At 43.4% G+C, this 22,848-nt stretch overlaps 1 protein-coding gene across 2 annotated transcripts; it reads right to left on the reverse strand.

The window, feature by feature from the left end:
- Window positions 1-233: 233 nt before the first annotated feature.
- Ccdc77 (coiled-coil domain containing 77) lies at window positions 234-22,559 on the reverse strand. 2 transcript variants are annotated; one of them, XM_055604216.1, is made up of 11 exons: window positions 22,499-22,559; window positions 20,664-20,901; window positions 19,886-20,028; window positions 14,045-14,141; window positions 12,953-13,016; window positions 11,789-11,880; window positions 8,701-8,849; window positions 6,097-6,316; window positions 3,408-3,533; window positions 3,166-3,318; window positions 234-1,318 (listed from the first exon to the last, which is right to left on the reverse strand). In XM_055604216.1, exons 2-11 carry the CDS (start codon window positions 20,895-20,897, stop codon window positions 1,172-1,174), a joined length of 1,425 nt encoding a protein of 474 aa, XP_055460191.1. In that variant the 5' UTR covers window positions 20,898-20,901; window positions 22,499-22,559; the 3' UTR covers window positions 234-1,171. The 2 variants fall into 2 exon arrangements, with proteins under 2 accessions (XP_055460191.1, XP_055460193.1); XM_055604218.1 differs by lacking the exon at window positions 22,499-22,559 and adding an exon at window positions 21,603-21,615 and having other exon boundaries at window positions 20,664-20,865.
- Window positions 22,560-22,848: the final 289 nt, after the last annotated feature.

Here is a 22,848-nt window from a genome sequence, read left to right on the forward strand (position 1 = left end):
CTGGCCTTGAACTCACAGAGATCTGCCTGCCTCTGCCTCCCCCAGTGCTGGCATTAAAGGCATGCACCACCACGCCAGACTGTAAAAAACATTTTTAAAAAGAAAGTAAACTGAGATAAATGCTTATACAAGGCACGAGACATTGTAGAACACTGAAATATTTTAAAATACATATTTTATTCAAAATACTTAATTTGAATTTTTTTTTTTTTAAAAAAAAGCACTGATAAAAATCTAACTTTTTTCACGTAAGTATCATTTTAGTTTTGCCTACTCTACCCCTTTTACTTAGGAGTGAGGGTGGCCAGTCACCTGGAGCACAGCTACACAACTGAGAATCTGCCAAGGTGTATGTAATTTGCTGCTTCTTTCCCTCCCTGCCAAGGACTGCGCGCTTCAGTGAATGATTTTGGTCCTTCAGGAAACACACTCTTCTACGGACACTCAGCCAAGCTCAGCAAAACACCTCCTTTTTTTGTTGGTTTGTTTCCATTTTTAGACATGGTCTCATGTAGCTCAGGCTAGCCTGGAATTCACCACATAGCTGAGGGTGAATTTGAGCTTAGGATTCTCCGACCTATACCTCTGTACAGTGCTGCTCATAGATGAGCCACCAACACTGGCTTTAGGTGGTGGTAGGAAGAGAACCCAGGATTTTTCGTATGCTGGACAAGCACTTCAAGCTCCATGCCATTACTGTCTCTTTAAGGACAGAAAAGTCCATCAGTACAGAAAAGGAAAGTAGGAAAGTCTCCAAGTAACTCAGATGCTCCAACATGGTTAACAGGACAGTGAGACAGCAAAGTTAGTACAGGGGCAGATTTTCAGCCCCCGACTTGTCACTTGCTTTTCCTCTTTCCTTTCTGCTTTTGCTGCTTTATTTTTGTTTTTTGGAGGCAGGGTCTCATTAAGTGGCCTTGGATGGCCTAGAATTCACTATTGTAGACCAGGCTGGCCATAAATCACAGAGATTCACTTTCCTCTATCATTGTGTGGCAATCCTCCTGTGTCAGCTTCCCGAGTGCTGGGATTATAGGTGTGAGCCATCAGGCACTTAACACTATCTTTATTAAAACTGATACTGCTACCCTGGACAACTCCATGTCCACTTTCTGGGGACAGGTGACCTTGCCACAGGTTTCAGGAAGCCAATCGCCCCTGAAGAGAGACATTAACACAGCCTAAGCTCACTCTCCAGACCAAACAGTTTAGTCTTGAGGTGCTTCAGTTCTCCTTGTATCTTGTGAGTTCTTCTGTTGCTATCACGGAGTTCACACAGAATGGCAAGGTCCTGGTTTCCACGGGCACTCATTGTCACCTGGAGAGTCAAGAAAGGAGAGAAAAAGAATTATGGCATAAGCTAAGACAGAAATCAAGAACAAAGAACAGGCTCTGCTGGCTGACTCCTGTTTTACCTATGATTTAATGTGATGCTAGAATTCTTCAATGGCTCGTTTTAAAAAGGAAAATGTTTAATTAGTCAAAGTATTTGGGAGAAGAAGACAAAAAGAGCAAGAGTTCCAGGCATCTTTGGCTACCTATGCAGTTGGAGGACAGCCTGGAGGACAGGAAACCATCTCAAAAACAAAACAAAACAAAAGCATAGAGACATGCTGGGATAGAGGTGAAGAAAAAACTGACAATGGGCAAAGAGACCAATACAGCACTGGTGAGGTCACTCAGTGACTAGTAAAGGCACCTGCCACTGAGCCCAGGATCTGAGTTGGAGCCCCAGGAGCCGCACAGTGGAAGGAGTGAATGGAAAGGAGCACACTGACCACCACAGCTGTCCTCTGACCTCCACACATACATCATGGTACACATAACCGCACACAGAATAAATAAATGTTAATTAAAAAAAAAAAAAGCTAAGACCAGTAAGTAGCATTATTGGTAAATTTGCCAAAAATGATAGAAACCTTTTTTTTTTTTTTTTTTCTGTTGTTACCTTTGTTCAGAACACATGAGTCTTCAGGACTCATGGTGATTGTTAAATCTCTACCAAAGCTCTCGAGGCAACCTAGGTACTAAAAGGGTGTTTGGGAAGGGACCTCATCACTCAGTTATTTTCCCCACTTTAGAAGCAGACAAATCTTGGGGCTGGAGAGATGGTTCAGTGGTTTAGGACTACTCTTCTAGAGGCCATGGGTTCAATTCCCAGCACCCACACGGTCTTACAGCTGTCTGTAACTCCAGTTCCAGGGGATCCCACGCCCCCACGAAGACATATATGCAAACAAAACACCAAAGTACATAAAATAAAAATGAATAAAATCATTAAAAAAAAACACACAGGAACCCTGCCTCAAACAAACAAACACACACACACAAAAAAAAAAAAAAAACAGAGAGAGACAGAAACAAAACAAACCCAAACAATTCTTTTCAGAGACAGAAACAAAACAAACCCAAACAATTCTTTTCAGAGAGTGTGTATGTGTACTCATCCATACACATCTGAGTGTCACTGACACTCAGAGACTGACATCAGTTTGTCCCCTATTGCTCTCTACCTTTTTTGTTTTGCTTCTGAGATAGGGTCTCATTACACAGCCCTGGCTGCCCTGAAACTTGCTGTGCCTGGTCTCTAATTCACAGAGATCCTCCTGCCTTTGCCTCCTGAGTGCTGGGGTAAAGTGTGCCAGAGAGATGGCATCTCAGTGAACCTAGAAGCCAGCACTTTGGCTTTACTGGCTGGACAGCACATTCCTGGGTCCTCCTGCCTTCATCTTTCAGCACTGGGTTAGGTCTGTGCTTGGCTTTCATGTAGGTGCCTGGGACCTGAATGCTTGCATAGCCAGCAACTTTACTCCCTGAGCCATCTGCTCAGGCCCCCTCTCCCCAAACACACCAAATTCTTTTCCTCTAGTTGAACTGGGAGGAATGGCAGTTTGTAAGTTTGTCTGCTTTTGTTTTCCCCACGGGGTGTTCCTGTTGAACTACTGTTCAGAGAGGATTCAAGGATTCTTAGCTGTTGGTATCCACGTAAGGACAAAGCACAGGCAGCGGGTTTTGGCATGCTGGGGACCACGCCAGTCCTTGTTGCCCTCACACACTCGAGGCAGATCTCCTCACATCCTTGGCCATCTTTCTTAGGCGGGTTCCCTGACCACCTTTCCCACACTCCCACCCCCTTCCTCTTTCCTAACTCAGGGGCAAAAGTACCTTATAGAGCATTTGCTCCAGGTCCTTCAGCTTCTGTCGGAGAGCCTTAATGTCTGTCTTGAAGCCTTCTACTTCTAGGACCCGCCGATTCTCCAAGGCCTCATAGCGTTTTGTCATTACCTGTAAGCGCTTCCCCATCTTGTTGGAGCGATCCTACAAATGGCCGATGAAGAGTTTGTGAAGAGGGGTGACTCCCCGAGTCGGCTGCATGTCCCACTCCTCACAGTGTGAACACTATGTACCTTGAAGATCTCTCTCCTCACTCCCTCTTCCTCTCGAATTCGAGCGAGTTCTTCTTCTAGGGCAATGCACTGCTCCTGGTACATGCTGGACAGCTTTTTCTCTTGTATTAGCTTATCCTTTAGAGACTGTAGGTCAAGGGAATGAAAAGCTTTAATGTTCGGCCCTAAAACTAGTTAACTCAAAATAGCACTGTGGTAAAGAAGGGAGGAAAAGATTTTCAGAACTCATCTGCAGAAACAGCCCTGCGGAGACACTTAGAGGCCCTACCACATCTATACTTTCCTCTCTAGCCTCTCTCAAGTATACATAAGTAGATATTCTTTTAAGATAAAATGAACCAGGTGCCTTAGTTAGGGAAACACCATGACCAAAGCAACTTGGGGAGGAGAGGATTTATTTGGCTTACACCTCCACATTACAATCTGTCACTGAGGGAAGTCAGGACAGGAGCTCAAGCAGGGCAGGAACCTGGAGGCAGGAGCTGATGCAGAGGCCATGGAGGGGTGCTGCTTTCTGGCTTGTTCTCCCTGGCTTGCTCGGTCTGCTTTCTTATAGAACAATGGAATAGTCCCTTCTATACCAATCACTAATTAAGAAAATATCTCACAGGCTTGCCTACATCCCAGTTTTACGGAGGCACTTTCTCAACTGAGGCTCCTTCTGCTCCCCTCCTCTCCTCTCCTAACTCTGGCTTATGTGAGTTGACATCAAACTGGCAGCACACCAGATGTGCACTCATGCCCTGTAACCCTAGCACTCCACTCAGGAAGTAGAGGCAGCAGGACCAGTAGTTCAAGGTCATCCTCAGCTACACAGACAATTAAAGGCCAACCTGGGGCAATGAGACCCTGTCTCAAAAAAATAAAAAGTATTTTTGGCTGAGAACCACAAAAATGGAGCTCAGAACTTGTTTCAAGTAAGACATTATGTGTTTTAGCTCTTTTAAGAAGAAAAAAAAACATCAACAACATATATTACAAATGTTCCAAAGAGGAGCAAAAACAAAAACAAACAAATAAACAAAAGGATCCTGCAAAACCTTAAACTAGGGCCAGCAAGATGGCTCAACAACTAAGGCACTTAACACAAAGCACCCACACGATGGAAGGAAAAAACTGACTCTGATCCCCCTACCTTTGTGTTCAAATTTGTGTTCATGGTATGTTCACACACGCCCCGCACACAAATAAATGTAATTTTTAAAATGAAAAAAAGAAAAGAAAAAACAAGAGCCACATACACAAGCGCACGTCTGTATCAGCTACTCTGGAGGTGGATGGGGGTTACTGGAGCCCAGGAGTTCAAGCCCTGCTAGCAAACAACATGGAACCCCCCCCCACTTCAAAATAATAAGCTGCTGTGGCACATACCCAGGATCCCAGCACTCATGATCCCAGCATGAAGGAGGCAGAGGCGAAAGGATCAGAAGTTCAAGGCCATCACCAGCTACACAGTGAGTTGGAAGCCAGCCTGGGCTATCTGAAACCCTTAAGAGGCAAAAAGAAAAAGAGATAACAGATAACCTTTCCTCCATCAGATTATATTACTTCCTCACACAACCTTTCCAAGATATAACCCTTAGAGCTATGCCTCCTTAGTGACCTGCAGGGCCATCTGCCAGCCCTTCAGGACTTGCATGTCTGTCCGTTGTTCTTTGTTTTGTTCTTTTTCTCTCTTGTGACATTAAGAATTAAACTAGGGCCCACATACACTAGATCTCTGCAATGCCAGTCCTCGCTTCCTTTTTCTTTATTTTACAGCCATGATAGATAGCATCCTTTCTTTCCCTCAAACATATTCCAGAGAATATGTCTTTCTCCTCTGCCGGCAACACCCTTCCCTAAGAGGCTATATCCCTAGGTCCCCTCCTGAAGTGAAGTTCCAACAAGTAATACAATGTTACCTAACTCTCTTATTAATATAAAATTAACTATGATTCTCCTTGTTCACTAAAATACAAACACAGCAGAAAAAGAATCTGTCTGACTTAAACAGTGCAGTACCCAGAGGCTGGTACGTATGTTGAATTAGGAATTGAATGAATGAATGAAGTGTGATATTTTGGTTTTCTTCTTGAGATATCTTTTTTTTTTTTTTAAAGATTGTTCTGCCTGATTGTACACCTGTACACACAGAAGACGACATCCAATCTCATTATAGATGTTTGTGAACCACCATGTGGTTGCTGGGAATTGAAGTCAGGACCTCTGGAAGAGCAGCCAGTGTTCTTAACCTCTGAGCCATCTCTCCAGTCCTTGAGACAGCATCTTACTCCAGTTTGGTCTTAAATTCTAGCTTATTTCAAATCCTCAACTCCTGTCATGACTAGTTAGTTACTCTTCCATATCTATTTCATGACATTATTGCTACTTAGCTTCATGTAATGAATGGATCTTATATAACAATTATAGGCTCTCTGAAATTCTCCAAGTCTCTGACAGTGTCTCATGTAGCTTGGGCTGGCCTGCAACTCACTATGTGGCCAAGGATGACCTTGAACTTGTGATCCTCCTGTCTCTAATCCTAAATGCTAAGTACAGGCATGAGCCATCACACTTGGTTTTATGCAGTGCTGGGAATCAAACCCAGGACCTTTGTATGCTATGCAAGCATTCTACTAACTGAGCCTCAACTCAACCCCACAGAATCCTGAGTTTTTCCACTCTTCCAGGAAAATGGTGACATTACCTTAATATATTCATTTTGAATATGATGGCCCTCATGAAAAACAGGAATAACTTTTCCAAATTTATCTTCTTTCTTCTTACACTGCAATCTATATTGATTCATCTTTGACATCAAGTGATCTTTCTCAAGCATCCAGAGCTTCTCTTTATTTTGGTTTTCAAATTTCAGTTGTAGAAAGTCTTTGGTGCTCTCATAGAGCAGTTCTTGGGTATGATGGAGGCTGTCAAAGAAAGAACAATATGAGCATGAAGATGTTTGCACTGCATAGCTCAGAGATATTCCAAAAGAGAATTACAGGTTCTTTAAAAATTGTACAATATGAACCCTGCAATACCAGTAATTTTAAAAAGACACAGTCTGAGTGCTGACAGTTTTACATGTTTTATCAGGTGGAGTGTGTTGTACCTATCACATTCCCTGGTTCAGATTCGTCTTTACAGAAACTTTCCTGAGTGCCAATGAGGGTTCTGATTTGCATATATACATACAGGAAAACTAATATAAAATATAAACAATTTGGGCTGGAGAGATGGCTCAGTGGCTGAATGTACATGCTGCTCTGACCTCTTGTGGACTCTATGGGCAGCTCACTCACAAACGCACACACTCAGATATACATATAGTTAAAAACTAAAATAAGTACTTTTAAGTCACATATTATGAGCTGGGCGTATAGCTTTGGGGTATAGTGCTCGCCTTGCATGGGTGAAGCCCCTTGTTTAATACTAAATACTCCCTACAAAACAAATAAATAGCCAGGCCTGTTATAGGCATCTCTAATCCCAGCACTTGGGAGGCGGGGGCAGAGTTCAAGGCCATTCTTGAACTAAATAGTGAGACCCTGTTTCAAAATAAAAAAACAAACACCAAAAATGAAGAAAGGAATGAAATAAGGGTTGGGAATGAACTCAGTTGGTACAGTGTTTGCCCAGCATATACACGGTCCTCTATAAGGTTCAATCCTAGGGTGTTCCTGTACTTGGAAGGCGGAGCCAGAGTGTAAATTGTTCAAAGTAATCCTTGTTTACATAGGGCTTTCCAGACTAGTCTGGCTAAAGACCTTGTCTCAAAACAAATATATTTGTGGTTGGAGAGATGGCTTAATGGTTAAAGGCATTTGCTGCTCTTCTAGAGTACCCAGGTTCAATTCCCAACACCCACATGGAAGCTCACAAACATCTGTAACTCCAGGTTCAAGAAATCTGATGTCTTCTTTGGCTTCCTCAGGCACCAGGCATGCAAGGTGGTATATGGACAAACACGCACACACATAAAATAATAACTAATAACTGACTGACTAAAGAAATAAATGAAAGGCTTAGACGGCAAAGTGCTTGCTGCGTAAGCACTGAGTTTCTCCCCAGAACCCACATTAAAAAGCCAGGTGTGGTATGCACGTGTGTAACTCCAATGCATGGGAGATGAAGACGGGCAAATCCCTGCAGCTTGCTGGCCAGTAGTGGAGCCTAATCACCGTGTTTCGTGCCAATGAGAGATAAAGTCTCAAAAACAACAACAACAAAAAACAAGAAACAGCACCCAAGGCTGACCTTTGGCCTCCATCCAACATACACTTATACACACCTACTTATTAAACAGCAGGCCAGCATAGTGATGGATGCCTTTAATTAAAGTACTTAGGAAGGAAGAGGCAGGAGAATTTCTGTGTTTGCAAGGCCAACCTCCATTAAACAGAGAGTTCCAGGTCAGCCAGAGCTACACAGTGGGATCCTGTCTAAAAAGTAAAAATAAAATACAAACAAATTAAGCGTGTTTAATAGGGAAAAGATATAGATGCACCTTAATGAGGATCATCAAGTAGGCAAAATACATAGGTTGAGGTTACCGTACATGCAGGGTAGGACAGAAAACAGGGTTACTGTGTTTAATCATGTTTTTAATTCTAAAAACAATTGTTCCTTACATTATTAGTCTGACTGAAGCGCAAACTCAACTAAAGCATGAGAGGAGCTGAGGGTGTAGGTGCCAGGAATTGAACTGGGGTCCTCCTCAAGAGCAGTGAGTGCTCTTAACTGCTGAGCCATCTCTCCATCCCCATAACCATTGATCTTCTTCTTTCCTGATATTGGAAAATAACACCTGGGCTCCACACATGCTAGGCCAGGCCATCACCACTGAGCTACATACCCAGCCAAAGAACTATTAACGTTAAGGCTTTTTTTTGTTTGTTTGTTTTGTTTATTTTTTCGGTTTTCAAGACAGGGTTTCCTGTGTGGACTTAGCTGTCCTAAACTTGCTTTGTAGACCAGGCTGGCCTTGAACTCACAGAGATCTGCCTGCCTCCCTGAGTGCTGGGATCACAGGCATGCACTACCAGGCCCAGCTAAGACTTTTTTTTTTTTTCTCTTTAATGTGCACCTGTGTGAGTTTATCTGCACAATGTACTTTCTGAAGTTCTCTGGAGGCCACAGGTGCTAGATCCCCTGGGACTGGAGTTACAGATGTTGTGAGCCACCTGATGTGCATGCTGGGAATTGAACCCAGGCCCTTTTCAAGGACAATGCTCCTTAACGGCTGAGCCATTTCTTAAGCCATTCGGAAAAATTGGATGCCTGTTAGGACTGTATTTCTTAAGTCCCCCACCTTTTGGTTAGCTCCTTGATTTTCTCTTGATTTCTCTGGTGCTGAACTTGTATCTCCTCGATTTGAATCTGTCTGTCCTCCATGAGCCCTTCAACTTGCTCTCTAGAAAGCCGTGTCTGCTCTTCCAGCTGTGCCTGAAGAGCTTCCACCTGCATGGGCCAAGAGGAGGGGGGCATCCACTTCTGCTTCTATTACTTTGTATTTCTGAAGGCTAGCCCTTCCTAGACACAAAGTAAAACAGAAACAAACAAGCAAACAAACCAAACCAAAAAAAGACAAAACCCCAAATACCAGCAAAACAGACAGCAAAATCTCAGTTCTGATTCTATTTGTGTATGTATGTTGTCTATGCCGGTGCTCTGTTCACACTTGTGTGTTTACATGTGAGTGAAAGTGAAGTGTCTCCTTCAATCACTTTCCACTTCCTTTTTATTTTTATTTTATTTTTGAGTTGTTTGCATTTTTTAATGAAATAAGTCAGCCTCTAAATATTGCTTTTACAGGTTTATGGAAATCAAGTATCTACAGTGCTTACACCTCCAAAGACAGATTTCCAGCCAGAGACAGCGTGGCCTTCCCCAGTGTGGTGTTTCAGTTCTGTCAACCCCGCCCCAGGCCCTGGCACACCCCTCTTCAGAGTGATTCCCTGAAACTGCAACCAACAGTCTTTCTTGGGTCGGAGGTCTACCCAGGCTCGAGGCTCAGCTCAACCAGCATGAAACCACGCTGGCCACCTCCTTGTTTCTTAAAACATGGTTTCTCACTGAACTTAGAGCTCACCTAAGCCGAAAAGCCAACGAGTTCCAGGGACCTACCTGTCTCCATTCCCCCAGTGCTGGGATTACAGATATGTGTTGCCAACCCAGATTTTATTTTAAATATATGTGCGTGTGTGTGTGTGTGTGTGTGTGTGTGTGTGTGTGTGTGTGTGTGTATAATTCTGTGTGTGCATGAATGTTTTGCCTGCACATATGTTTGCCTTGTGTGTGCCTGGTTCCTGCCCTGGAGGTCAAAAGAGAACATCAGAGTTACAGGAAGTTGTCAGCTGCCATGTGGGTGCTGGGAATTGAACCTGGGTCCTGTTTAAGAGCAGTCAGTGTTCTTAATTGCTGAGCCATTGCTCCGGTCCCCAGCCCAGCTTTCTGATGTGAGTGTTAGGGATCTGAGCTCACGTTCACATGCTTCCTGACATGCACTTTACCAGGTGGGATACGGCTTGATCCTAGTTCTCTCTATAAATGGTGTTAGGCTATACAAGAACCAACTTTGTTCATACTCAGCCCCTCGTCTCCATCACACAAGGTAGAAACTGCAGTCTACCTCTCTCCACCCCATTACTCTTACTGTCTCCCTTGGACTTAGAGGACTGTCTTCCTTTTCAAAGGGCCCAGTTAGCTGGACGGTGGTGGCACAGGCCTTTAATCCCAGCACGTGGAGGCAGAAGCGGAAGGATCTGTCTCTGTGAGTTTCAGATCAGCCTGGTCTACATAGCAAGTTCCCTGACCAGCCATCACTACATGGTGAGATCTTGTTGCAAGACAAATGGGAATTCCTACTTTACGATGGGTTTTTTGGATAGGGCTTAGCATATGAACTAAAGGTTGCCAGAAGCATTCTAGAATGTTCAAACAAGAATAATGATTTGAAAGTGCCAATGCTAAGAGGCTATTCTCTCTTAAGAAACCCACAGCTGTTCTCTTCCTGCCTCCTTCCAAATATGCAGCCATATACAATGCACCCATATGATCTCTCTCTCACACACACAGATCTCTCTCACACTCGCACTCAAGCACACACACACACCACATACACACTCGAGTACACACACTCACTTGTGCACACACAAAAACAAAACCCTTGAAGGAAACAAAATTTCATTCCTTGTACAGTTCCAGGTCTGTACAGTATGAGGCTGCCAGAGGCAGTGTAATGAGCTACAGAACTATAACTCTACCAGCTTATACAAATATTTGTAAGAATAAAGTGCTAAAACAGTCCTGGGAAAACTGGTCTCTGGTCACTCAGATCAACCACGAATTCACCATAAATTCCTAGTGTAAACTGGTCTCTTTACAATATGTCCATGACCTAAAGATTATGAGAACGGCCTGACCACTGCTACCTCTCCGTCTCTGAGAACAGCACTGTGTGCCATGGATTTTTACTGTACATCACAATCGCAGTTGTTTGGTTGATTGGTTGGTTGTTGTTTTTTCTAGACAGGTTTCTCTGTGCAGCCCTGGCTGGCCTGGAACAAACTCTGTAGGCCAGGCTGGCCTCCAACTCACAGAGATCTGCCTGCCTCTGCTCTGGAGTGCTAGGAGTAAAGGCGTGTGCTACCAGCTGGCTCACAATTGCAGTTTTGCCTTTAACAACTCCAAAATTTTGGAGGCAGTGAATAAAGCCTCCATATGACTTATTCAGACATCTCAGGAGTTTTCCTCTTCAGGTATCCATAACACCTGTACCCTTTACTCTGACCTCATACCTCCTAGACAGGCGGGGATAAAGGGAAACCAGGCTTTGCTAGGTAGCCCTAGTTGGCCTAGTTGCTCTTCCCTACATAGAGTCTAGCAGGCTTCAAATTCATGGCACTCCTCCTACCTCAGGCTCCTAAGCACTGCGATTACAGAAGTGTGTCACTATGGAGGGCTTTCTCTCCTACATTAATCTTCATGGGTGAGTTCCAGGACAGCCAGGGCTACACAGAAAAACCCTGTCTCAAAAAAACAAAAAACAAACAAACAAAAACCTTTTCTCTAAACCAGGTGTGGTGGTGCACGTCTTTAATCCCAGAGGCAGTTGGATCTCTGAGTTCAAGGACAGCCTGATCTACATAATAAGCTCCAGAACAGCTAGGACCCTGTCTCAAAACAAAACACAAACAAAAAAAACAAAAAACTATCTCTACTTTACTAGGAAAAAAAGGATTTAAATATTAAGAACAATCTGAATTTTCTTGGCCCCATGATGCCGGAATACAATCCACGTGCAAAGAGATAGCTCACAGATAATATGGAAGGCACGTTACACACAGCTAGATGTTTGTGGGGAGAAGCCACCTTGGTCTGTCAGACAAATGTATTACCTGCAGGATGAGTGTCTGTCCTTCCCTCTGGTAACAGTCAGAAATGTCTTCCTTTTCTTTTATTGTTTCTCTTTTTTTCCTTCCTCTAGGATCTAAAATAGAAAACAAAAGTTCATTGAAAACTCGGCTCAACCCTTCTTTCTGCTTCTGCTACATAAGCCTCAGCAGTAACCCGGCAGGAGGTCAGTTTCCTTTGCCTGGAAGAGCAGGACAGGAAGAAAGGAGCACATTAGAGATCTCCAGTGCTTCATTCCCAGACAGAGACCTTTTAGGGAATCTGCCACATTTCACCTGCATAATCCTCACCATCTTTTGGCAGAATGTTCCTCTGGAGTTGCGAATATTGTCTTAGTAGAAGCCCAATTTAAACACTTTGGTTATGACATACTACACAACTTTCAAAAGAAAGGGTAGCAAGCAACAAAAACTGAATGAGGTCACTAAAGCCTGGGAGGGGAATGGAGGAGGAAGGTGGGGGAGCTGGCTGATGGTGCAGCTAGATAGTTGGAGGAAATTCTAATGTTTTATAGCATAGCTATCGTTGACATCAACTGTACATGTGAAAATAACTAGCAGCAGACAAGGCTACACAGTCTTTACATAAGGTGATGGCTATCTACCAACGACCCTGCCTCTGTCTCAGAGGTAAAGACACCTGACATAGACCTCTGGCATTCACACCAATGTGCACCCATACACACATGCTTCCATATGAACACACATGCGCGTGTGCACGCACGCATGCACACACACACACACACACACATGCACGCACACACAACCACCACCACCAAAAACCCCTGCATTAAACAACAGTTCATGTCTTGCACAGTTCTAGAAGTGGATGGAATCAGACTGCCAGAAACAACATTATGAATGCTACTATGTCTACCTAGTGAGAAAAATTTTCTTTTTTAACTATTTTATTCCAGTTACACTGCTGTTTTGCCTGCATGTGTCTATGTGAGGGTGTACGAGCCTCTGGAACTGGAATCACCCAGTTGTGAGCTGCCATGTGGTTGCCGGGAATTGAACCTGGGTCCGTTGGAAGAGCAGCCAGTGCCCTTAACCACTGAGCCATCTCTCCAGCCTCAAGGAAATTTTTCTAATTGCTTGCACTGGGATTTTCAATTCAACCCCAGTGCAGACTAGCACAGTGGTTACCTGCTTTGGCAGATGAAGGTTCACACACATCTACAGCCTGGCTAGTCTTCTGGGGAATGCAGACCTGAGAAACAAAGGTACAGAAGTCGTTTCAGTATGTGTGAAACCGCAGCTTTTAGCCTTAGTTCTGGAGATCCAACATTTGTTAACTGGCCCAAACTGACACAATCATGGAAACACATGTATAGGAGAGGCAGCATGGGCAGAGTACCAATTTTTTGGTTAAAATCTACTGTCAACCCAAACTAATTAACAACAGACACAGTCACAGGGCTATTTGACAAAATGGATTTTGAGCAGTGCTCTTTGAGCAGAGTGCGGTGGTGCGCACCTTTCATCCCAGCATTTAGGAAGCAGACACCCAATCTCTGTGAGTCTGAGGGCAGCCAGCCTGACCTACACACATGTCAAGCTCAAGGTCAGCCAAGGGGTACAAAGACCATGAGACTGGCCTGGAACTCACAGCACTCTGCTTCCTAAGTGCTGGGGTTAAAGGCTTGTGTCGCCACACCCAGCTCCTTCTAATGATCTTTGCATCTGTATTTTTTAATAGGAAAAATTCTCATCTAAAGAAGAAAACGTACTAAGTTTAGTAGCATTCACAAAGCATAACTTAAAATCCAAGGTCTCCCAGTAATGTGACAGCTCCCAAATGACAGGCAGTACTAACTAGTCAGGACTTATTTTGCATCAAAAATGTGTTATACCTTGAGAGAGCATTCAGAGATTTCTTTTGGAGTTTTTTTATTTATTTCATGTGTATGTGTGTTTCGCCTATGTGTACATGTCTAAGAGGGTGTCTGATTCCCTGGAACTGGAGTTCCAGATGTTTGTGAGCTGCTATGTGGATGCTTGCAATGAAACTTAGGTCCTCTGGAAAAGCAGTATGTGTCATGAACTGCTAAGCCATCTCTCCAGCACCTTGAAGGTTTCTTAGTAGTGGAAGGAAAAAAAAAAAGCTTTAACCCTCAGTGGATACTGGCTAACTGCTCTCCATGCAGCATCTCTGGCAGGCAGAGATGCTCTGATGATGGGCCCTCACCTGTGTCATGTAAAGGTCACACTCATCACACCACAGCACAGGTTACTTACTTTGTGGGGAGGCTCCTTAAAAAAATAGGTCACTTCATTGGTGTCTGTTCCCACAAGAGTTAACAGATTCTGAATCTTTTTCTTGTCTTCCAGTTCCCTGCAATTCTCATAAAGAGTAGACATTATATACCCAAAGCAAGTAACCATTCCTACTTAATTTCCCTTCTGTGTGCTACCCAGTTGTGGTAGCACACACCTTTAGTGTCAGAATAAAAGAGGCAGAAGCAGGAAGATCTCTCTGAGTTCAACACCAACCTGGTCTACATAGTGAGTTCCAAACCAGTCAAGACTACAAAACGAAAACAACAGGACTCAAAAGATTTCCTGGTTTTGTTTGTTTTTGAGACAGTCTCACATATGGCAGGTTGGACTTGAGCTTGTTATACTGGCAAGGATATAACTCTGGTCCTTGATCCTGCTGTTTGCCTTTGAGATAACAGGTCTATATCACCACACAGCTTATGCAGTGCTGGGAACTGAAGCCAGAGCTTTGTACAAGCTATGTACGCACTCTGCAACTCAGCTATACCCCCCAGCTTCTGATTTTTTTTTTAAGATTTATTTATTTATTATGTAAACAGTATTCTGCCTGCATGTACACCTGCATACCAGAAGAAGGCATCAGATCTCAGTATAGATGGTTGTGAGCCACCATGTGGTTGCTGGGAATTGAACTCAGGACCTCTGGAAGAGCAGATAGTGCTCTTAACCTCTGAACCATCTCTCCAGCCCCAGCTTCTAATGTTTTAAAATGACTATACCTACAAGTTAAAAATGAAAAAGCTCTAGCTATTAAAACATTAAGTATTTTGTCAGGTGGTAGTATTGCACACTTTTAATCCCAGCACTTGGGAGGCGAAGGCAGATGGATCTCTGAGTTCAAGGACAGCCTGGTCTACAAAACAAGTTCCAGGACAGCCAGTGCTACACAAAGAAACCCTGTCTCAAACAAACAAAAAAACCAACCAAACAAACAAACAAAAACCAATAAGTGTTTCAATCCAGAATTCAAAGAAGGGACCTGGGAATAATTTTTTGGCTGTTTCTAAAAGAGAATAGTAGTTGGCTTTCCTTTTCAGCACTGATAAAGACTATCCAGCATATGACTCACAGCTGACTCTCCCTTCAGAACTGCTCAAAGAGAAAGAAAAATTGCTTCCCTGGTTATGTCTGCCATTCCTCAGGGACAGCCTGCATTCACTGCCTTCTCATGAGGCTGCTTCAAATCAGATGGCTCTGAAAAGCCACTCAGCTTCAGAGCATCATGATATTGGCTGGGGCCCGCTGTAGCCAAATCACAGTTGACATTCTCTGCCTGCCCAGCCAGACTCCCCTCATCTCCTCCTTACATGCTCCTGACAGACACCTTGTAAGACAATCCCATGGTGCAGTCTATTCCCCAACCTAACACACCTGATATCAGGAACCATCCAAGGAAGCACTCTAGAAATGGAGTTTTTGGCGCTAACGACACAGAGGAGACCTGTGGAACACCCTGTTCCTAACAGCACAACAGGTGAGGGGTTAATGGGTACAGCTTAAACAATTATAGCAATCAAGAAGAAAAAGACGCTGAGGGCTGGACTGCCACCTTCCTCCAAAACAAGACATAAAGAAAACCTCACAGTCTCTGGCCAGCAAGGCAACTCAGTGAGTTAATGTGCTCACTGTGCAAACTTGGCACCTGAGCTCATTCCCTGAAATCTGTCATAGGAGGAAAGAACTGATTCCCAAAGTTGCCTTCTGACCTCTATACAGTTTCTGCTTGCATGCTGTGTTCTCTATCTCTGTCTCTTGTCTCTCTCTCTCACACACACACATAACATTACAATAATAAACAAAATTAAAAAAAAAATCACACTGGGCATGGTGGCACATGCCTTTAATCCCAGTACTTGGGAGGCAGACACCTCTCTGTAAGTTGGAGGTCAGCCTGGTATACATTGCAAGTTTTAGGCCAGTTGGGGCTTCTTAAAACAAACAAACAAACAAACAAACAAACAAACACCCTATTGAGCTTTCCAGCTGAAGAATCGGCTGATCTCCCAGGAGACAAGAGCCTGTGTCTCCACAAGGGCCTCACTAAAGGACCTATAGCAGTGTCTTCTAGTAGTCACACTGGAAAAAATGTAAGACTCGGGCATTTCAAACCTTCCTGGATACAGGGTCTCTGGAGACACTGTCACCTAGTAACTTGAAGCACCATCATGGCACAAGGCACATGGGGACCATCCCAGTAATTGGATTTTGGATTTTGGCCCGGATCTAGTTCACAGTGGGTCTACTACATTTTCAGACTCATCTCCTCAGGTTCTAATGTATAATTAGGAGGTACACACTTGGTAGTTGGCACAACCTCCAAACTGTTTTGTTTTTTGTCTTCTGAAGTAAGCCCATGGGAAACTTCTCAAACTAGCCTTCCCTAATTGGTCAAGATGACAAATAAAAAAGAAAAGATCCCAGAAGAAGTACATACAAAATCTTTATTTCATTCATCAGGATGACCCTTACAAGAGCAAATGGATTCTGGAGAACTACAAAGTAGGTTTCAATGTCAGATGTGTCTTTCTAGAGCAGATTAATTTGGTGTCAGGCATATGGACTAATGAGGCAAATGCCTTAGTTTCCACCTCCACAAAGAAGAAAGTAGTTCATGTGCACATAAGACAGACGAGAGGAGGCTTCAAAAGTCATTCCCTAGATGGTGGAGATTCTTTTACTTTTTAACAGTACATGATAAATTTACTTGATTAGTTCACATGGACGGAACACAGGAAAGATTTTAGGGCATGCCAGGACATTCTCTCTAAATCATAAGACATGTGGCAAGCAGACATGATGGCACACACTTGTAATCCCACTTGGAAAACTGAGGAAAGAGGATAAAGAATTCTAGATTAGCCTTGGCTAAACTGTCTCAAAAAAAAAAAAAAAAAAAGGCCAGGAAGATGCCTTAATGGGAAAAGTACGTGCTGTGCAAGCACCTGATCCCCAGCACCCTTGTAAAAAGCGAGTTTGGCGATAGACACCTGACATTCCAGAGCTGAGAGGTAGGAGGATGCCAGAAAAGCTGTCCTCCAGCTGGTCTAGCTAAGCCCGAGTGCTTCAGGCTCAGCAAGAGACGCTGTCTGGAAAGTAAGAGCGAAAGCTGGAGGGGCGGCTCAGCGGTTGAGAGCACTGACTATTCTTTCAGACAGCCCAGGCTTGGTCCTCATCACCCATTCGGCAGTTCACCCCCACCTGTAACTCTAGATCAGGTTATTCAACGCCCTTTCCTGACTTTTGCTGGTTCCTGCACGCTGGTGTGTGTGTGTGTCTGCACCTATACATACACACATGCAGGCGAGCAGGCAGAACATTCATATACATAAAATAAATATTTTGCTGGGTCTGATTCTTTTTTTGTTTTGTTTAGAGGCAGGGTCACTGTGTGGCCCTGCTGTCTGGGAACTCACTTTGTAGTCCAGGCTGGTCTTGAACTGCCTCCTAAGTGCTGGGATTAAAGGTGTGTACTATCATCCCTAGCTAAATTATTTATTTATTTATTTATTTATTTATTTATTTATTTATTTATTTATTTATTTATTTATTTTAGTATTTTTAAAAAATTTAAATATGATAGAAAAGTACTATTTTTAAATGAGGAAGACACCTGATGTCAGCCACTGACCTGCACACTCATACACACACAACCCACACGTGTGCTTGCACACTTGCACACAGACACACACAAACCAACCAACTACCTAAACGTAAAGAAAGCATGGAGGAAAGCTCCTTGACACTGGGTTTGTCAGTGATGTCTTATATTTGACAGAGGTGATAAAAAGGAATTATACAACAAAATGTAAATTTCTATGCATTAATAGAAAGAACATTACTAGAGTAAAATGGCAATCTGTGGACTGGGAGAAACATGAAAATGATGTGTCTGATGAGGATCTAGTATCTATAACTTAAGAAATTCCCAAACACACAATGAAAGCATTTGTCTACTTAAAACTGAGTGCTGTCAGCCAGGCACAATGGCACAGCCTTCGCTCCCTGCACTCAGAAGTAGAAGCTCAAAGCCAGCCTGGTCAACACAGCTAGCAAAATTGAATTCCAGGCCCTGGGTCAAAAATATAAAATAAAAACACCCAGACTGAGCACAGCGGGGCATGCTTTTAATCCCTGTACTTGGGAGGTAGAGGTACATTTAAAAAAAAAAAAAAAAAATCTGCCTGCATCTGACTCCCATTGCTGGGATTAAAAGTGTGTACCACCACCACCTGGTAATACACACACACACACACACACACACACACACACACACGGCCAGGGGCTGGAGATAAGGAGGTTAAGAACACCGGTTGTTTTTTCAAAAGTCCTGAGTTCAATTCCCAGCAACCACATGGCGGTTCATAACCATCTATAGCGATATCTGGTGCCCTCTTCTGGTATGCAGGCACACACGCATAAATAAATAAATCCTTAAAAGGGGGGGGGGCACGCATGGTGGCTCAAACCTATAGTCTTAGCATTCAGGAGGCTGAGGCATGAGGGACATAAGTTAGAAGATAGCTACACAACAAAGTCAGCTCCAGGCTGACCGGAAGTATAGAGTGAGACCCTGCTTCAACATACAAGCAAAATTACCAAAACAACCGCCAAAGAAAAAAATAGCAACGAACTTGAATTTACATCCTCCAATGACATATAAACAGCCAATAAATAGGTAAAAAGGCGTTCAAGCTAGGCGATGGTGGTGCATGCTTTAATCACGGCACTCGGGAGGAAGAGGCAGGTGGATCTCTGAGTTTGAGGCCAGCCTGGTCTACAGAGTGAGTTCCAGGACATCCAGGGCTACCCACAGAAACCCTGTCTTGAAAAAGAAATAAAAGGGTGGTGGTTGCCAGGACCTGGGAGAAGAACATGGAAGGTATTGTTTAATGGTCAGCATTTCAGTGTGGGATATAAAAAAGTTCTGGAAGTTGTCCAAAAATGTGAATGTACCTACTTCTACCAAGTACTATATACAGTCCAAATGGGCTAGACTAGCTATTCTGAGGCTGGGGCACCAAGGTGAAGGTCTGCCTGGGCTATAGAGAGAGTTCAAGGACAGTTTGGACAGCCTGGCGAGGCCTTGTCCCAGATTTTTAAAAATAGATCTAGGGTATAGCTCAGTGGTAGAGTACTTGTCTAATATGTTTGAGGCCTCAGATTCAACCCCAGTATTAAAACAAACCAACAATCCCCCCCAAACAAACCAAATAAACAAAAAGGTTAAATCGGTGAAGTCTCCTTCCACTTCCAGGAGCACCTTGCTCAAACATACCCATCCGTACATGGCACGCACCTCCGGTTGGCCAGTCCCTACTTCCAGAATCCCTGGGGGCTGGTGAGTCGGCACCTCTCACACAAACATCACACACATGCACAAACAGAATACTAAAGAAATTTTTTCTTTAGAAATTATGACTGGCTAAATGCTTTCTCTCCCAAGTTCATGACTTCTTCATGAGGACAGCCTGCACCCAACAACTGGTCACATCAAGACACAAGCGTCAGGATGCTCGCTTAAAGACTGTCCTAACCTTGGAGCTTGCTGCGGGCCTGGTCTCTGTAATCACTCTAGCATATTCTAATTTTCTCATTGGTGATTCTCGCCAAAAAACAATCTGCAGGGCTGTTTTGCTTTGTTATTGTTTTTTTTTTTAACCCCCCCCGAAACTGTCCTACAGGTGAATTTCTATCTCAAAGTTTGTTGTCTCAAAGTTGTTCAAAAAGAACAACCGTGGATAAATCTTGTGATTTAAGTGTAGCACAGTTTAATTCTAACATTTCTCTCCTCTTCAGTACCTGATTCGTAGACGGTCATTTTCTGAGTAGAGTCGTAAAACATGTTCCCGTTCCTGGAAGAGGCAGACCTGCATATCACTTAGGGCTTTCTGCAATTCAGCAATCTCTACCTCCCTTTGCTGTAAATTCCATTCAAGTTTATGCTGAAAAAAAAAAAAAAAAGAAAAAGAAAAAAAGAATAGTAGTTGAAAACATATTAGGTTTCAAAGGAAACCTCTTAGTGGGTATGAAGGAGTCGGTTGGTGAAGGAATATTCCTAATTGATAGTCTCATCAATACAGATTCAAGTAGCAGCACTAGGTTGCGCACATATTTGAGCTAAAAAGCAAAAGAATGAGCTGGGGGTGGAGCTCCGTGGGAGAGCAAGCAGGCATGAAGCCCTAGGTTCAGTATCTAGCACTAAAAGAGAGGAAAGAGGATAGGAAGGAGGGAGAGAGGAGCCAAAAAGAAAGGACAAGCTACAGGATGAGTGTGATTGGGACATTAATGACAAAGCCCTTAAGCTTTCCTTTTGCATGCAATAGCACCGAGGTGCCATGTACCTCACCTGGTGTGTGTGTGTGTGGGGGGTGTGTGTGCGCATACACGCAGGTGAATGTTTGATCCAAAAGTTGATGTCTTCCTCCATCGCTTCTCCAACTTTGTTTGAGACAGGGTCTACCCTTAAACTCAGAGCTCAGCAATTCTGGGAGGCTTGGTCAGTGGACTCCGGGATCCTCTTATTACCACTGTGGGATTCTCTCTCTCTCCTTTCCTTCCTCCCTCCTCCCCACCTCACCTGATTCTCACAAGCTTCTCTGTAGAGTTCTAACTTCTTCAACAGGTCTTCATTCTCTGCCTCACAGCTAGCCATCTTCTTCTGATAATAATCCAGAAGCTCCTGAGACGGGCAAAGGACGGCCAGGCGATCCTCGATTGAAGGCATGGGAGTTGACTCCACTGAGTCTGCCATTTTCTTCCACCTGTTGAGATCACTGGAGCTAGAGGGAGCATCACGTTTGCAGGCAACCATTACTCTATGTGAAATTAGAAAGCATATACTAAATCCTCTGAACACTCCTAAAACCAATTTTTTTTTTTTTCTAAATAAAAGGGGTTTTATGGGCGTTTTGTTTTGACACAGGGTCTTACCATGTAGCCCTAACTATGTAGACCAGGTTGGCTTTTTCACAGAGATTTACCTGTCTCTGCCTCCCAAGTGCTCGGATTCATGAATGAGCCACTACATCCAGTGGGTTTATGCTCTTCACATGCTTATAATTTTTTTACTATGCATTGGGTATTTGCCTGCATGTATGTCTGTGTGAGACAGTCAGATCTTAGGGTTACAGACAGTTCTAAGCTGCCATATGAGTGCCTGAAACTGAACCTGGGTCTTAACTGCTGGGTCATCTCTCCAGCCCCCTCAATTGCTTATAATTAAAGAACTCACATGCATTGAAAGTTTGATTCAAGCTAGGCATGGTGGCGCACACCTTTAATCCCAGCACTCAGGAGGCAGAAGCAGGTGGATCTCTTGAGTTTGAGGCCAGCCAGGGCTACAGAGAGAAACTTTGTCTTGAAAAACCAAAACCAAAACAAACAAATAAATTAAATTTAAAAAAAATCCCCCCTAAGCTAGATTCTGAGTAAGAACAGAGAACTGACACTTATACTGACTGAATAAAACCTATAGAAGTAGTGATTAGTTAACAACTCAAACAAGCAAATATCTTACTTTCTGCAGACAGGTGTGTTTGTTGGAGTAAAGTTCATTCTGTCTTATTCACACCTATCAAATACACAAAATGATTATGAGGGCCAGGAAGAGTTAAATAAATAAACAAATAAAGAAAGGCTATATATAGATAGACGTTCCCTCCTCAAGCACCACATTTGACTCCTGAAGAGAATGCAGCATTTAGACCAACACTGGGTTCTCCAACTTGTGATTAAAGAAATAAAAATCTTTTTCTCGGGGGCTGGAGAGATGGCTCAGAGGATAAGAGCACTGATTGCTCTTCCCAAAGGTCCTGAGTTCAATTCCCAGCAACCATATGGTGGCTCACAACCATCTAAACATGAAATCTGGTTTCCTCTTCTGGCGTGCAGGTGTACATGCTAACACACATTGCATAAGTAATAAATAAATAAATATTAAAAAAAATCTTTTTCTCTTTTAAATTTATCTTTTCCTTTTTTTTTTTTCCTTTTTGGCTTTTCAAAGCGTTTCTCTGTGCAGTTCTGGCTGTCCTGGAACTTGCTCTGTGTATCAGGCTAGCCTCAAATTCACAGATTTGCCTGCCTCTGCCTCCTAAGAACTGGAATTGAAAGTATGTGCCACCACTACCTGGCGTTTTATCTTATTTTTAGGAGTATGAGTATATATATATATACACATACACACACACACTTTTTTTTTTTGAGACAGGGTTTCTCTGTGTAGCCTTCAGTGTCCTGGACTTGTTTTTTAGACCAGGCTAGACTTGAACTCCGTCATCCACTTGCCCTGCCTCCCAGAGTGCTGGGATTACAGGTATGCACCACCAATGCCCAGCTGTACATTTCTGTATGTGTGTATTTGCAACACTGGGTGCTTGGTGCCCAAGGAGGTCAGAAGAGAGCATCACATACCTTGGAAATGGAGTTACAGATGGTCATGAGCCAACATGTGGGTGCTGGAAGCCAAACTGGGGTCGTCTCCAAGAATAGCAAGTGCTTCTAAAAACTGAAACAACTCCCCAGCCTCCATTTAGTGTCTGGGCTATCTTCTTGCCTCTATCTCCCAAGCACTGGGATTGTAAGTAAACAATCATACATTTTTAGATGTTGTATTTTTTTTTTTAATTCAACCAAGGCAAACATTTACCACTGAGCTACAGCCCTAAATATGGTATATTTTGTTTGTTTGTTTGGTCTGGGATGGGGTTTTTTTGTGTAGCCCTGGCTGTCCTGGAACTAGCTCTGTAGACCAGGCTGGCCTT

This window comes from Psammomys obesus, unplaced genomic scaffold (genome assembly GCF_907164565.1).
Source record: "Psammomys obesus unplaced genomic scaffold, mPsaObe1.curated_primary_1811, whole genome shotgun sequence".
In the NCBI taxonomy this organism is placed as follows: Eukaryota; Metazoa; Chordata; class Mammalia; order Rodentia; family Muridae; genus Psammomys; species Psammomys obesus.

Coding starts and splice junctions, on each gene's coding strand:
- Ccdc77 (XM_055604216.1), bottom strand. CDS start 20,897: ATGGTTGCCTGCAAACGTGATGCTCCCTCTAGCTCCAGTGATCTCAAC. Junction 8,850..11,788: donor GACAGACACTCATCCTGCAG/GTAATACATTTG, acceptor TGGCCCATGCAG/GTGGAAGCTCTTCAGGCACA. Junction 3,319..3,407: donor TGAGGAGAGAGATCTTCAAG/GTACATAGTGTT, acceptor GGCCATTTGTAG/GATCGCTCCAACAAGATGGG.